The sequence below is a fragment of the Rhipicephalus microplus genome, chromosome 2 (genome assembly GCF_043290135.1).
Source record: "Rhipicephalus microplus isolate Deutch F79 chromosome 2, USDA_Rmic, whole genome shotgun sequence".
In the NCBI taxonomy this organism is placed as follows: domain Eukaryota; kingdom Metazoa; phylum Arthropoda; class Arachnida; order Ixodida; family Ixodidae; genus Rhipicephalus; species Rhipicephalus microplus.
In genome coordinates this window covers 126,296,661-126,314,007 of record NC_134701.1, presented here as the reverse complement: position 1 = coordinate 126,314,007, position 17,347 = coordinate 126,296,661, and the positions used below count along the sequence as shown (strand labels likewise).

The window sequence follows — 17,347 nt, the reverse complement described above, 5'->3', positions numbered from 1 at the left end:
CACAGCGAAGCTCTTGGATGACATCTTCAGGTTGAGTTACACAACCCATCGAAAAACCACTGCGTATCACCCTCAGAGTAATGGTTTAACAGAAAGACTAAACAAAATGCTAGTCGACATGATCTCTATGTACGTGTATGTGCAGCACAAAACGTGGGACGACATCCTGCCGTACGTAACATTTGCGTATAACACTGCAACGCAGGAAACAACACGCTTCACGCCAGTCCGGCTCGTTTATGGTCGAGATGTCAGAACTATGCTAGACCCCATGATTCCGTATGAGGACATCAACAAGCTCGACCAATTAGCCCCCGACATCAATGAGTACATTAAGCGCGCTGAGGAAGCACGTCAACTGGCCCGTATGCACATCAGAACTCAACAGTGCGCAGATGCACGGCGGTAAAACACCCACCATCGAGAAGTTAATTATGAACCTGGTGACCAAGTTTGGGTTTGGACACCCATTGGGCGGCAAGGTCTCAGTGAGAAACTCTTGAGGAAGTACTTTGGACCTTACAAAGTACTCAGACGTGTGAGCGACGTGATATACGAAGTGGTTCCAGACGAAGGCTCACCATCATCCCAGCACACGTTACCACGCCCAGAGACTGTACACGTAGTCCGCCAAAAACCATATTTTACGCGGTGATGCGAATTTTCTTCGTGTGCCAGTGAACTCTTCATAAGAACAGTGAATGTCGTTTATTTCCGATTGGCGGACCCAGGACGCATTTTCTCTCGTGTGCTACTTTGTTTAATGTTTGTTTATGTTGCCTACTTCGACCCATTGCTGTGCACACTTTTGTTTGAGCATCGGGTCAATGCTCTCTTGGGAAGAGGAGTAATGCCACCTGGTGTTCTGTGCCAGTAAACAGTGAGCCAGTTCTGTGCCGGTGAACGAAGGCGAAGACGAGCAACCCATGCCAGAGGAGACGTCTTTCTTTGGGTCTGAGTATTTGACAGTCGTGTATCCTTGTACGTTTCTTTGAGCTCCTAGCACATGACAATATATATATATTTTGGAGCATGTAGGAAGCATTCTGGGGCATGTAGAAGGCTGATGCGCATTTGGCTCTCTCTAAATGCAATATAATTATTTTTATTTGTAAGGAATTGTGCAGACCCCCCGCAGGTGCTGCTAACATCTGTAACATTTGAGAAAACAGTGGCAATTCTACCTTAGAGGCACAGAATCTTGCACAAAGCGACCGTGCGCTTTTGACTGACATCTCCAACTGGATGGCCGATGAATCAGCCGTGGGACAATGCGAAACGCAGCAGATCACCCGCAGAGTTGTAAAAGGCACGAGGTTATTTTTTACACTCAAAACACCATATACTGCAGCATTCTCCTCGTGAGAACTCTGATGAACCGGTGAACAATATGTCCTATATACATAGTCATTTTTTGACACAGAAATATCTATTTTAGAAAAGTGACAAGATTCTTTCAGCAGGTTTACTTCCTTAACTGTGGAGGTGATCAGATGTTGCACTTTGGTTATGTCTGCTTTCTTTTCAAGCTTTTTCAGGCTTACCAAGTATCTTCTCAAGGTAAGAGTGGAGCTTCTCATACTGCGCAAGAGTAGTTTACTAAATACTAGTGAGATAATTTTTCTGTTCAGTGCTGCTTTTAATCATATTAATTCATGCTGGACTTCCCACTGTGCCAAGACGAGCACAATATTTGGTGCTCGAGAGTCTGAGAGGCAACAACTACATACGTTGCACTGCAAACTACATACATAGCAACACGCACAATCATGAATTATGACTTTTGTTGAAAATAGAAGAGCGGAAAAGGGGATGACAATGTTCAAGGTCGTACCTGGTTGATGGCCGCCAGGTGAGGGGCAGGCGGAGTCGGAATGCCCGGCCGAGCACCCTGGTTCTGGAACGGCAGCTGTGGCTGCTGGGGGGAGCCGCCCATTGTGCTTATGGGCGACGCTGTTGGTGCCAGGCAACGAGAGAACATGGCAAGCGATGAGAACCAGCGGCAGCTTTTGGCCACCCAACTAATCATAGAAATTTTAAAATAAACGAGAGCTGAGCTAGTTGGTAGGTACTCCCAGAGTTTCGCATAAGAAACATCGTGAGAGTAGAAAAACCATCGTAAAACCAACGGTCAACTCTTTCGAAGTTTCATACAAGTACACTAGAGTAAAATCTGGCACTAGTGGCCATGGCAGCTGGAAAGTATGGCACTTCAGCCAGCACAAGAATGACAAGCATATAAGGATTTGTCTAATATTCGTCCTTTCAGCTCAATTTGGCTCCATGGGCCGAAATCCGCTTTGTCGCAAGACAAAGTTCAGCAAGGGTTCAGTAGTTACACTTCCCCCACCTTGACCTTGTCAGGCTCACCAATTAAAATCGGCTCACAAATCTTACAATGGTCTGTTCTTTTATTTGAAACCAAACCAAAATACTGCAATAAACACAGCTTCAAGTGTATTCAAAGCCTGCAAGCACGAAGATAAAGCAAATCTGTGAACTACCCATCTTTTCCATGGTGGCTGAGCAATCACAGCACTAGTGTCCCCTCTAGTTAACGTAAGAAAACTCTACGAGTACTCCGATCAGAGTATCCCCATAGAGTAATCATGGGAAATATCTGCCGACAGAAAATCTTTGACAGCCTGTGAAGACATTGTGAATTGCAAAAAACTCAATACAACAGATAGTTGGACCATGTCTAACCCTATTTTGTGCTCTGTCATTTTTAGCAGTGAATAATAGTCAATCAAGCACCGATGAGGCCCGCCAAATGCTCTCCTCATGCACATTAAATGCGGTGAATCATGTTCCTGTGCTGATTTGCATCACTTGGTGTCTATGTGCAGTGTAGACCACTTATATGTAAAGGCTTATAGTGCAGAACCCATTACAATAGAGTCTGTTTTGACTCCCATTCGCCTTCCTGTAGAACCCCATGTATATGCATACCACTTATTGTGCAGTCCCCCAAGATGAGAAACCGGTTATAAAGCGGTTATCGGAAAATTTTTTTGACAATCGTGGTGGCAAGTGCGCCTTTGAAAGGCGGCGCGTTGGTGTGCGGGTGGCGAGGTCATTACGGAAGAGGGAACGCGGAGTGATTGAACAAAGGGCAAGGGGAAGAAAAGGAAAAGAAAAAAAAGACCCCGGCATGCTGCAAGGGCTCGCCGAAGCCAGTTGCCTCGGCAACGGATGAGCCTTCACGTTGACGCGAATTAGCGCCGCTAGTGTGGGCCTGCCTGCGCGTGGCTCAACATGGCACGTGTGATCCCGTCTTTATCAACTGCGCTTAACAGTTCCCTGTCGAGAAAAGCGTAGTCGTTATCATGCTTGCTACAGATGTCGCATTTGCTAATCCATAAATTTAAAACCTTTTATGAATTCTTGACGTGAGTGCTTCCAGTGCGCCGTCTTACGTCAGCTTGGCAGGTTTTCGTTGTTGAACTCATGGTTTGGCCACGAGCAAAAACTTCGCATCGCTCACGCTGTTCTTGGTTTAGTGCTTGAATGCATTCTTTTTGACACCAGATCTTCATGTCTTGAACAAACTTCCCGCGACAACATACCGAATGGCACACTAGGCCTAATTGGCATTGGTTGTGTTTCGGTAGGGGTTGCGTGCAATCTAAGTTGCGGTTTGGTGCGGGATCAATGAAACTCTTTGCAATGGCTGCACTTGACAAGAAGGGGCACATATCATTAATGAAAACGAGCGTAGCACGTGTAGCACTCGTATGGTGGTTCACAATTCGAAAGCGACGTCTTTAAATCGCTGTGTGCCCGTGATATCGAACGATTGGCATCTTTCAGAGTGTGAAATTCCGGACGTGATTGGACACTGTGTAATTTGCACAGTCGAGGTGGTTCGAGAAGCAGTCGGTGAACTTCCGTGATGGTGGTTTCTCTTGTTAGACCACCCTTTTCTTTGTTCATTTAATTGGCAACGCGTGTCTTTATTCGTTAAATTTCCTTTTAACATTAGGAAATTGAAAAGGTTGTAAGCACTATGCATCGCATGCTTCGATTCTCGCACTCGCGAGGCTTTGCTCAACACATTCTGCGCAGTTGCAGCCCTTGAAAAAGGTTATTTTGGTTATAGTGCTGTACTGCTTACAGTGAGGATATTCGCGATTCCTGTGCCTTACGTTATAAGAAGTCTGTATGGTACTTCGATTTGCCAATTGATTTGTCATTGCACTGCCAAAGGCTAACCTCTTGGTTAGCTGAAGTGGTAGAGTGATTATCTTCAAAGAAAGTTGGTCCTTGGTTCAAACGTTGAGCAGGAACAAATTTTTTTTTAATTGACTAGAAAGCTTCTCCTTCTGCGAATTGCATATATCTTGTAGCTTCATGATGCAACCTCTGCTTGACGTTATTTTTCCACTTTTCCTCTTCACCGTTTACCATTGGATATATAAACTAGCAATATTTCACACTATTAATAAAATACACACAAGTAATCTTGTCTTACGTATGCTTGGTAGTAGAGCACCTGTATTTTCAAATACTTTATTTTACAATCGACTTTTGTGATGTCGTGAGTGTGTCTTGCCAGCAAAGATCTGGTGGCCTAACAGGTGGGTCTGGATTAGGCTTGTGTGAATACATGCCCACTTCAAATATTTTGACGAATATTACAGTATTCAAACTCACTTATATTTAAATGCAAGTTAATGAAAATTTCAAGGTATTCCAGATGAACGAATAAACTTATACTAGTCCACATGAAACCTTCTGTAAAAAAGGTGGTTTCATTGCACTGACGAGGTGCTATACCGTGAATACCCCTTAAAAAAATTACGGCATATTCACGGGGTGAATGATGATGAATGGGCGAAGCTCCGGAGGGATTCATCGGTAAACTGTGAATCTTCCGTGTAATTCGCCCAGTCGATCATCATGTAAAGACGTGAGAAACGCTGTGTGTGTATATACACAAATCAACTTTTATTTGTTCTTAGACGATGGATGGCTTGCGATGTCCCTTGCCTCGCGCGCTCGCACATCGGGATTCTGTCTGCGAGCGCGCGCTCCTGCCGCCTTGCGCTCTCTCCGCTGTGCAGCCTTATCCATCCGGCGACTCCGAGCGCGCGCCAACAGCGAACGGATTTTATTACAACGCTCCCCCTAGCGTACGTCGCCGCACTAAATCGAACGATTGCCTTCAACCAATGACACGCGCCATATGTGACATCATTCCTATTTTATAAGATCTCGCGTCTTTCATCAACTACAAGTACCGCTTTCTAGTTTATAACATCTTGCATCTTTTCATCATCAGCTACAAGTACCACCATCTAGTAAACACTACAAGAACTAAACGAGAGGTGGCTACATACAGGAGACGGTACCGCCATCTAGTGAACACTGCAAGAACTAAACTAGAGGTGGCTACATACAGGGGACGGTACCGCCATCTAGTGAACACTGCAAGAACTAAACTAGAGGTGGCTACATACAGGCTACAGGGAACGCACAGCCCACGCCCTAAGGAGCTTCGCCCCTAAAAAAAAAAGCACGTTGCCACGAAGTTCCTTTCTCAGGTTAAATGAACATAATACCCTCACACTGATGGATCATTTTTTAAATTTAAGAACTTGTTACATGGGCTCTATATGATCGAGGTACAGTATATTTTAAAATATAACATATTTTACAGGTTATCCCTCGCATTCTACGGGAAGCCAAATTCTGCTACTACCCTTCGAACCAATAGCAATGACATCTGCACATGGCTTGTTTCAATTATAAAAAATTGTGCAGCTTAGCTGGGCCATGACAAATAGGCTCTTTTTTCTTAATAGCAAGTGACATATAATTCAAATTTAATTTGAAGTTATTCGACCAAGTCGCTCCCTGCTCCAAAGCTAAAATTGACTGTTCGCATAAGCGCAGTCTAAACCCTTGAAGAAATTAAATTTACAATAATTAAACTAATTGGCCACACTGTGTTACTGACAGAAAACAATAACTGAGCTGAAGCTTGTTTTTTCCTCCCTTTAGAGGATCCTACATCCTACAATATTCTGATGCTAATGTGATAGGCTGGAGGGGGGGGGGGGGGGATGCCTGTACCAGTTTGATTAAATGGTGGGTAACTGGCAGAGTGCACAATCAAGGTGGACATGCGGCCTCTTAAAGACTTCGACTAAATGCACAGGTTGATGCTACAGTTTGGCACAAGACAGCCAACACACAAAATACGCACTAACCTTGCGAGGTGGGCTGCTTGAACATCTTGGCCTCGCGAGGGTTCGGTGGCGAACCACCGGCAGGCCGCTTCTGCCCAACACCGGCTGGCGTCGTCGCAGGGCTGCGGGGATTGTGAGGTGCCACGGCCGATGGGGATGGCGTCGGCTCCACCTTCACTTCGGACACCGCGATGGGGGGACTCACCGGTCGTTCTGTGCACAAGACAGATGAGAAGACACTTTGAAAATGCAATAGATTGCTGAAATCCACACTTCATCAGGGAGAAAAAGTAGGTGAGCCTGGAATTCGCATTTGTTCTTGCAGTAAATATACAAGGATGGCAGACCAAGAAGCTAAGAGGAGCAGATGAGAAACAATAATGTAATCTACACTGCACCCGCCAATGAAGTTGAATAGTGCACAATGTCTTAATTTATGTATTCCATTAATTAAGAGAGTGGTGACTTTTTCACCGACCATGTTTTTGCTGATTCTGCATAGTTATGAAACAGTTTCGGCAGCTTTGGTCAAAACCGGCAGCCTTCGGGCATAATGTGTTTTCTCGAATATAACCAGCTCCTGCATATAATGCGCGACCCTGTCTTCAACTTATATATATAAAAAAAAGACATGCACATAACGCCTGCATATAAAATACACCATACACCCAGAGTTTTTACGCATATTTGTTTTTGATTTTGATGGGCGTTATATGTGAGAAAATATGGTATTACATCTTGCACATCACAATCATATTGCTCAACTACTGTATTTACTCGTGTAATGAACGCACTTTTTTCTCGCACAATCAGAGCAAAGTTCAGGGTGCGTTTATTATGCGGGGCAAATTATATGAAAACTTTTTCAGGAGAAGCAAAAAATGTGGTAATGCAAAAAAACTTAGGTCGCTTAGCCTTTCACCATTGGCCTAAGCGTACACTGTTTGGAAATAACTTCATTGTTGCACTTCACTTATATTCATTCCGTGGTTGATGGCGCTACCTTCTATAAACTATCCACGTGCTATAAAAGCGCTTCGCGGCTATATTTTCTCGCAATCATTTAGCCACAACAGTGGTATCTGCTGTGATCTCGAGGGGCACCTAGAAGCGTGCGCTACGACGCACTTTGCCAACTTCGCAGCAACCTCGCACGACGACTGCGACAATGCCGTTGGCATTATAGCAAGTAACCCACTTTACAGGAAGCCACCACCAAAGCATCAAAACAAACCGTTGGTAACAAGATTACCGACAAAATATGGCCGCCGCCTCTCTATTGACATGAGAAGTTGCTGTAGAAAAGGTAACCTATATCTTGCATTCCTTGCAGTACGCGTGGATAACAAGCACGAAGCACAAATTGCAACCGAAGCGAGAATCAGAGGTGCTACCATTTTGCAGAAATAGTCACAATCTTTTCTGGGCGACAAGCAATTTTTTTTAGTTTTCCAGAAATTCGCAATGCGACGGCGACGAATGGCCCTTCGCGACAGCTGTGGCGACAACAAATTGTCGTCGTCACTCGAAAATTGCATGCATGAGTTAGGGCCTGAAGGTTTCGTATTTGCAGGAAGCGACCGTCGGTCGGCGCGGGCAGTTTCGTGACCTTCGCTCGCGCTTTGCTTGTTAGCTGCTATGTCTCTAGACTCTCACCGTTTGTGAACCCCACTTTGGTGCATAGATAATTAAAAAAGACAGGATGTGCCGCACACAAATAAAAAGCAAAAAAATGCCGCACGCGGCAGCGGGCATTGAAGAAGGGGGGAGAGCGGCCGAGGGGGGTCAGCATAATAATAAAAAAAACGAACGGGCAAGGAGCTTCCATGGGTCGGTTGGCGGGACTGCAGTGGATGAATGGGTGCGTTTATTACGCAGAAAGAAAATAAAATGCAGGTTATGGCGACTGAAGTTGGGGATCTGTTTATTATGCGAGTGCATTCATTAGGCAAGTAAATACGGTACTACTTCAATTCCTTGCGCGTACTTGCATTTTTTTTTTTTGCAAAAATAAGTTATCTTTCATGAACTTGTAAAACAAGGTCATTCTTATCACATTTGCTCTTTTTTACAATAACTTCCAGCACGTACAAAACCTGCACCTGCAGAATCACAACGATGTGAAAACTGTGGGTGTGCTAACACCCCCTGTAAAGTCGTTTGTGCTTAGGTGCACATGTGTTTTATGCATAGGCTGCAGTTAGGGTTCACAACTATCAAATGATACGTGGCGTTGTGCTCGCGAGCATTCATCACCATTATCATCAGAGTTATTCAATCATATGAGTTGCGAAACTGCGTTCCGAAATCCGGACACTCCATTGGCCGACCTAGCGGGAGTGAGCAGATCTTCGCGCCCTCTGGGAGCAACAATACAAAACACTGCATCGCCACTTGTGCATGCACTTCTTTTTAGGCTGCTCAACGCCGCCTGCAACTGGCGTCGCCGCCTCAATAAATAACCTTGGGTTGCACGGGGCCCGCCGCAGCTGTCAGCTGTTTTCGCTCTGCAAAAGCATAATCAAAGCCGAGTCAAAGTGTCAAGTTTTATTTCGTCAAAGGTGGTGCTTGCAATTTCATGCTACGATGGTTTTAATGCTGCGCCCTGACTACTTCTATTACTTCTCGTTTGAAAATGTGCGCTTGAGATCGATTGCTCATGGGAAGTTTGACGATTCCTTTTAACTGTGCCACTCTGCGGTTCACGATGCGTCTGACTAACACCACGTGAGAGATGGTCGCACAAACAAAACACAGATTTGATAGAGTGCAAACCAAAGCACAATAGTACCGATCAGTACATACTGCGAATTGGCCGCTTGGTCTTGCACGCAGCGGTCAAATTCCACTAATCGCGAAATCAATAAGACACTGGCTGGGATACCATATAATTATAAAAACCCGATCACTAGAAAGTGCAAACATTGCTATTTACTTGCAACTAGCACTGCTAGCGCTCTTTACAGGTGCGATGTTCGTGGAGTCTTTCATATGGCACCCGCGTTTGCTGCTCGGGCAGCTCGTCTGCTGCCCTTGACAGACTTACAGGGTGGATCCACCTGGATCGACGCTGCACCCCCGCTTGCATCATGCCTTGCCGCTCACTATTTTGCCGAAATGTAAACATCGTGGGCTCTCCACACGAATCTGATAAACTACCAACTTCGCTGCACTGTCCATTTACGCTGTACTAGCTGTGTACCACACGAACACGCCGCTTATAGCCACGTTACTTCTAGCGCAATGCGGAAAACAAGAAAAAGGACAGATCATCAAGAGAACAAGCAGCTCCTCTGTCCTTTATCACGTCTCCAACATTGCAACAAAGTAACATGTTCAGCACCCTTACCAACTGACCTAAGAACAAGTTCTAGGCGCTTCCAAGCTGTTTGTCAAAATGCGGCGGCGCTCACTATCTTGCTAAATGCAAAAACACAAAATATTGCGTTTTCTATTTAGATTTGTTGTCAAGAGAAGGTGCTACAATCTACTCACTTCCCCCATTTCGGCCAATGCCGTGTTCGAATTTTGATACATGGAGCCTATGGGGAGTTCCGCAACTCGTATGATTGAATAACTCTGATTATCATCATTATGGTTAGTACGGTAGCGCCAGCAGTGACGCCTAGTGGTGGCTGGCTGACGGCACATCAGACATAAGTGGTGTTCTTTTGGCGCGAACGGTTGTCTCTTGCAGTGAATCCGTGGCAAAAGGCACTGCATGTTGTCTGCCGTGGGCCCTCGTGGTGAGTCGAGTGTTGGTGACGCTGCCTTCGCGCTGCCTTGTTTGTGTTACTTATATTGTTCAGTGTTGTGGAATATTGTGTAAGGCTGCTTTAGCGTGTTGGTCACTTGTGATGTATTTTAATTCAGCAGATGATATTGCCGTGAACGTAATTGTATAAATGTGTTGCTGTTTGGCTGGGTCCGACTGCGTCTACTGTGTTTATGTGTTCTGAGAGCGGCTCTCATTTTGAGACCCCACACTGGCGTGGGGCCCAACGTGGGGCTCTCGGAGCATCGGACAACAGTTCTCACGATTCGGAACCACCTTTTGTTTTGAGCCGAGGTAGAGTAGGCCTAGGGTGACTTCCATTGCTAGAGTCGGTGATGCGCTTGGTTGAGAGCGAGGAGATCGGTTACGGTGGCTTGTTTGAACTTGTCGGTACTTTGAGTTCTTTACTTTTCGGCTCCTAAGTGGTTTTTACAGTTTTTTTTTAAAGAACATTGTTTGAGTTGGTGGTACACGAGCCGTGTTACGGTAAGCAAAGCTTACAGTTCGTGGATTGTAGGCCAAGCCCGAAGCGAGTGAGTACAGAAGCCTCGTAGGTGGTCGGAGTTTCTGTAAATAGCTTTGTCTATCTCTTTGGCTCAGGGAATCGAGCGTCGTTGCTGTCTTGTCTTGCGGCTCGACGCCGGGGCGTCGTGACACCGCCCAGGATGGTGGGCGCCGATCGCTCGGTAAGCTGCTGAGTGCGGTGAGCGGCGAGTAGGACCACATTACAGAGTGGATGTCTCTTTGCCGCTGCCTCTTCTGCGCTTAGGCTTGGTGGATGCCGGTTGTCGAGCGACTCATTAGACCTAAGGCTCTGCAAAGCTGCCGGTCGCACGTGGCACAACTAGGTGCATCGTAGCGTTAAGGTGTGGCACTCTGCTTTCCTCACTTTTTTTTTATCTTGCGATGCACGAGCCTTTGGGAACGAACTTCCTTGTTTCTGGTTGAATAATGATGAAAATTGGCACATACACCAAGAATGACTTCACAGTGCTTGCATGAAAATTTCCAGGCGATACCACAAAGACTTAATGAGAGACACATTCATTGAGCCTCGTGGAGGCGCTGGAGAATTCATAATATTACAAATATAGTTGGTAATTACAGTATGCACAGCCAAATGCATGCTGCAGGGGGCTGCATTTTCAAAATAATTTTTTTGCAACTCTAAAACTTGTAGTTAACGTTTTCTCAGTGATCCCACTGGAGAGTGTCGATTAGGAGCAATTTTCGGAGCAGTGAAATTTAAGTTTTGGAGCACTTTGGAGCCATAAAGTTTAGTTTTAGAGCATTTTGGAGCAAATGATCTTGCAATTAATTAAGAGCATCTTGAAGCACTAAAATTTGAGTTTTGGAGCATTGTGGAACATGTTATTTTGCTATTAGGAGCTCCTTGAAGCAGTAAAATTGTAGTTTTTGAGCATTTTGGAACAAGTAATCATGCTATTAGAAGCATTTTCCAGCAGTAAAATTTTAGTTTTGGAGCAGGTAATCTTACTACAAGGAGCCCTTCAGAGAAAAAAGTACCTCGAACACTTTAATATTAAATGGACGCTGACCTAGAACAAAGTATCCTTTAAGACTGAAAAAGGCTTCGATATCCCGGATGCGGCGGCTGCATTTCTGATGGAGGCGGAAATGTTGTAGGCCCGTGTGCTCAGATTTGGGTGCACGTTAAAGAACCCCAGGTGGTCTAAATTTACGGAGCCCTCCACTACGGCGTCTCTCATAATCATATAGTGGTTTTGGGACGTTAAACCCCACATATCAATCAATCATCAAAAAGGCTTCGAGAACTTTCACATTGTTCTTTTCACCATCTCAGATTTATTAATTGGGAAGAAAACATCGATAAAATATTTATTTCTTAATTTCGCACTGAAATCTCTGCACGTAATATCACGAATTTCAATGTGCATTTTTTTTGCAACATTCATTTAAGCGAGCCGCATGCGGCCTGCGGGCCACACATTGCGGACACTTGATATGGACAGTTTGGCGCAGTTTGGCACAAAATTCAGGTCGATTTTATCAGCTTGGCGCAGCAAATCTCGTTTGGTGCACTTTGGCACAGTTGGTGCAGAAGTGGAATACCCGTTTTCTTCAGCGACACTGCAATGAGCACACTTGCACTACAAACAAGAAACACGACGAAAAATTCTTTAGGTAGTAAAATAAAAAACTAAGATTGCAACCCGCGAAAGAACATGGATTTCTAATCAAGTTCTCTGTATGAAGGAATGGTGAGATAGGTATGACAGAAAAGATTGTTCTTGAATAAGGCCGTATACTGAATTGATGACACACATTTTTTGTGTTGAAGCTTTCATTAGCGTAATTAAGTACTTCTTGATTACTAATAATCACTGAACATTTTTTATATAGAGACAGGTTTATTGCATCAGAAAAATGGCTAACACCATGACAGCCTATGCGTTCTTTCCAAATAACGAACAGTTACGGGCAGAAAACTGGTGGAGCAGAAATTTTTTAGGAGTTTATTTAATGACGCGAGTCGGCCATATGAAAATTCATGGCCCTGCTTCATATTTGCTCTTTTGCTAGTCTAGCCGTGAAACGCATTATCACATGGCCGGTCGTGGAAAGGCTAATCTACGAGGCTTTCACTATATCAGAACATTCATAGCTGCTCGCGGCGATACCAAGCATGACTTCAAGCATGTCTAAATCGCATCATAAAAGCTTCTTGACAGCGATCCATATAACTATGAAGTGCGCAGCCACAAGGACAGTGCAGCAGCGTGTGATACACTTGGCAGCGATGTTCGGTGACAATGCGCGAAATGTGTAGCTACGATGACAAAATAACAGTGGGCACTGCGCTTGGTATCGCATTTATGAGTGCCGACGCGTAAGACTGCTAGCCACTTTTCTGAGTAGTCCTTGGCAGTAGAGGGGGTGGGGGGTGGGGTTTGATGAGTTTGACTGTGGGGTTCGCTGCCGATGCGTAAAATGCTCGGCCGCAATTTCGAGGCCCTAGCAAGTGACGTGCTTCGTTGCTTGCAAAGAAGCACGTTGCCCCAAGTGCGCTAGCGCCTCCTTCTTGACCACAAAGTTCGTCTCGCTGTGCGCGGAGTGGGGCCTAAAGGCGTGCCGCGTTAGTAGATCGCATGTGTGCTTGTAGTAATCTGATTGAGCATCCGCTTACAGCTTCTATCTAAGGCGTACTTATATCCTAAATGATCATCGAGCAGTAAACACGTCACGAAGTAGCGATTTTCGACAGCCATGTCCTCGCAACGCACAAGCAGTAGACAACGATCTTCCGGAGTGAGCATCAGACCAATGGCGAGGCGAGCTGGGGCCACAGGCAGCCACAGCCAATCAGAGACCTCGAAACGACCTCTAAACAATTGCTTGTTGTGTGCTTGTTTTTAAAGGGAGAAAGCAGCTGAGGTGGGAAATTTGGACACGGAAGAGTGCTCTTCCCGATGAGCCCAAGAAGACAGCTCCCGGATGCGCCAACGCAAAGCTATAATTTTTTGAAAAATCGCTGTTTTCTCGTAATTTATCGAAATATTTTGGCTATCTAGGAGGGTGAAACGAATTTTTCGAAGCACTTTTACGCGGTTTTCAGTTTAGATATTTTAGAATCACATAGAAAAAGGGTTTCAGAAACTGAGAACTTGATTTTCAAAAAATCGATTTGTTCGCCATTTATTTTTTTGCGATATGAAAGCCGCGTTCCCCATTAAAAAAACTGACCTTTGTTTTATTTGAGCTGGGCGTCTCGGTCGCCACCAATGCATCTGCCAGCAGTACTGACCACAGTACCACATGGGCAAGGAGCCTGAAGCTCCCTTCCTTTTGCCCTATACTGCACTGTTCTGTCGAGTGTTTTCAGTGTATGCAGCAGGAGTGATGTAACCCGTGGCTGGCTGTCTTCTGCGCATCATTTTTGCCGTTGGTCACGAATGTGGTAATGAGATCAGGGGATGGACACGCCTGGAATCTGCGCAACTGCCTGCCCTCCGGTGCCCTCGTGAGTGCTAGTTGCATCCAGAAGATGTGGCGGCGCGAGTGACAGTTTCTTGCGTTGACGGCAACATTGCCGTTGCGGGACCGGTACTGAGGTGAAGTCGTCGAGCCGGACAGTGCAGCAGTGTCCACCGGCAGTGTTGTCATGGTGCATGGACATTATTTGGGACATGTGTTGTCATCTCTTCCTAAAGCTTGTGTAGCTGATTTCATCTGTTTATTTTTTTATTTTTTTTCTGGACATGGTTTGAATGAAGGTTCAAGGATGTGGGGGTGCTAAAGCTTCCTGTATAGTCGTTCGCACAGCGCACACGTGTTTTGCGAATAGGCCGCAGTTAGGGCTCACAACCATCGAGCAGTAGTTGGTGTTGTGCTTACGAGCGTTCATTACCATTATCATTATCATGGTGAGCGCGGTAGCGCCAGTAGTGACACCTGGCAGACATACTGGCTGACGGTACAGGAGACATGCTTTTTCTGTCGCGTGGCAGTTGGTGCGAACGGTTGTCTCTTGTGGTGGGTCTGCTGCGGATGGCATTGCGGGTCGTCTGTCATGGTTCTCGTGGCGAGTTGAGCGTTGGCGACGCTGCGTTTGCGCTACCTTGTTTGTGTTTCTGATGTTGTTGAGTGTTGTGAGATATTGTGTAAGGTTGTTTTTGCCTGTTGGTCACTGATGTATTTTGATTCGGCTGACGCTATCGTCGTCGCAAAAGTAATTGAAAAAATGTGTTGTAATTCAGTTGGTTCCAACTGCGTCTCCTCTTTCCGTTTGTTCCGAGAGCGTGGCGCATCATGTTTAGACTCCACAAAAAACACAATACATGTGCTGTCGTTGCACTCACCTTGAAGCTGATAGCCACGCAAAAGCACCATGTGTCTTCGGTCCTTAGCATAGTTCTTGCACATTGCCGTTTGGAGGTCCCCGCCAGCCTGCAAAGCAACGAATGCTCTTCACTGTACAGAGACCACTATTCGAAATGGGAGACTTCACACGTCAGTGTCCTTGGGAAAAATTTTGTGGCAAGTTTCTCCAAGGAAACTGTAGAATGAAGTGTATTTTAAATCAGAGCTGTGTCGATACCTGCTCTAAGGGGCGGACGAAAAAAAAAAAATGCAGCGACAGTTGACAACAGCCAGCCATTTTCTTCGTAGAACACGAGCAAACTAGGGAGGTATCACACAGGAGGCGTTAGATGAAATTCCGCACTCTTAATCTTCTGGTGTGCGCTCTATATTGAGTGCAATAATACATGATAGCAGTCCAGGCAAGGTGCCAGGATTTTCTTTACTGAAGGGAAAAGGTGGAAGGGCATCCATGACAAGTCGGGGGCAGGAAGGCTGGGTATATAGGCACTGTGGTTGGAATATGCATTTAGCAGGGGAGGCAAGAAGATATTTTAGGGGAGGCACCACTACTATATTTTAATGGCACCACTACTATATTCACCCCTATCAACTATACTCTATCTCAGTAGTTCCCTGCAGCACTGTGGAAGCTGCAGGGCTTTTTAGCCAATAGAAAAGGCGAAAGCACCTCCAAGACATGCTAATCAGCATTGCGTGATCTCTATGGCGTTCATTTGGTGTCGGCTTGCCCACACTCTTGGCACTTGCTCGCTGCAGTCAATATATAACATGCAATAACCGTTCTGGGAACATCATTTCACTGTTTCTTTAATGTTCAGAAACTCGCTTTTACTGGGCGCGTTAGCTGGTGTTTGTGACAAACCCACTTCTTTCTATAAAAACTTTCATACTGGCACTGTCACTGTGTTCATTTTTCGACAGCATCAAATGCATTTAGTGCTACTTACCTTGTTTCTTTTGGAAAATACAGGATGTATGACCAATATCGCACTGGAGACTAAGCTGATGCACTATGAGTGGCCATCAAATATCATTCTGGAGTGGAAACGCAAACTTTTGGCACAGAAAACAATATAGATGTTCAGGGTGTTTCACATTGTCAGCGCATCTCCAGTGCTAGTGTTGTGGCGCTACCTGCTCCGTTGACATCAAACTACTTTCACAGCTCGGCACCGCCTCAGTATTCCAAGGAGCATCAAAACAAAGCAGAGATCTAAATAATAGCAAGAAAAGATACCTAATGCTTTGCCTTGGGCTTTAGATGAGACTAAGCGATGGCAGATTGTACCAATTATTTTTTATTCTTGAGGTTAACAGCGCAAGAGTAACACATGCCCACAAACAGGAAACAAGATGAGACAAGTGCTGACTTCCAACTAGAATTTTATTGACAAGAAAGCTTTTATAAATAGCTGAGTGAACAGTTAAAAACTGTGAAACGGTCATGAAAACCGATGCGAAGATAGGAAACTACTAAAAACATCAATCACTGTGGCCTGCTGACGCGCCGACCCTTGCATACCAAGAAGCAAAGCTCTTTGTCTGACAGCGCAACTGATGGCTTGCTTATGCACGGGTTCATTTCATGTGTCATCTGAGCAGCATTACAGATTATGTGCGTGCTCTTCTTTAATCTTATGCACAGCTGTGGTCCCTTCAAACTGCAGAGTGCAGACACACGTGTTCATGAGTAACACCAGGAAGCCATCTTTGCCATTACGAACGTAATTGGCATGTTCCCGTGACCATTCATTTAGGCACGTGAAAGGGGCCCGTGTGTAAGCAAGCCCGTCAGGCAGAGATCACTGTTTCTCAGTATGCGAGGGTCTGTGCAGCAGGCCACAGTGATTGCTGATGTTTTTAGTAGATTCGTATCTTACCATCGGTTTTCATGATCTTTTTTTGTTTTTTCGCTGTTCACTCAGCAATTCATAATAGCTTTTTTTGTCAATAAAATTTTAGTTGTATGTCAGCACTTGTTTTGCCTGTTTCCTGTCTGTGGACATGCATTATTTATGCACCGTTAACCTTAAGTGTGCAAAACCAACTAGCTCCATCAGCTACTTTATTTCTTATTGTCAGGCAGAGAGCCAGTAAAAAGCAAGAATTCAGATGGAAGCGCACGGCCTGGGCTGTATAGGGACTGCCCCTCTGCTGTATGTCTTTACAGATAGTGTGCCTATTCTGGTTACCAGCCAGTTATCACTGCAAATAATTTCGATAATGCAAAGTGCATGCTTGAAGGGCTGAACTTATTCCACATACCTGTAATGCATATCCAATAACTGCAGCTATGACCCTTGTAGTTCATTGGTAATAAATTTATGACCAAAACTATATTGTATGCAGCGTAATGATACTGCCTGTGTACTCCTCACAACTTTGACAGAGCTGCAAAGTAGTTGTGAGATAGAGTATAGCAGTTCTTTGCAAATATCATAGTGCTTTCCAGCTAGACCCCAGTGCACTGTGGACAAAATGAATTGAGACTTCTGTATATGATCAAAAACTT

At 45.1% G+C, this 17,347-nt stretch overlaps 1 protein-coding gene across 11 annotated transcripts in view; it reads right to left on the bottom strand.

Moving 5' to 3' along the window:
- The window catches only part of LOC119170752 (mediator of RNA polymerase II transcription subunit 25), a 103,801-nt gene that overhangs the window by 68,655 nt on the left and 17,799 nt on the right, over nucleotides 1–17,347 (bottom strand). For all 11 annotated transcript variants that reach the window (XM_075886775.1, XM_075886778.1, XM_075886781.1 and 8 more), the window contains exons 7-9: nucleotides 14,811–14,898; nucleotides 6,216–6,407; nucleotides 1,835–1,953 (exon numbers count right to left, since the gene is read on the bottom strand). In XM_075886775.1, the coding sequence (XP_075742890.1) occupies nucleotides 1,835–1,953; nucleotides 6,216–6,407; nucleotides 14,811–14,898 (399 nt within the window). The remainder of the gene's footprint in view (nucleotides 1–1,834; nucleotides 1,954–6,215; nucleotides 6,408–14,810; nucleotides 14,899–17,347) is intronic.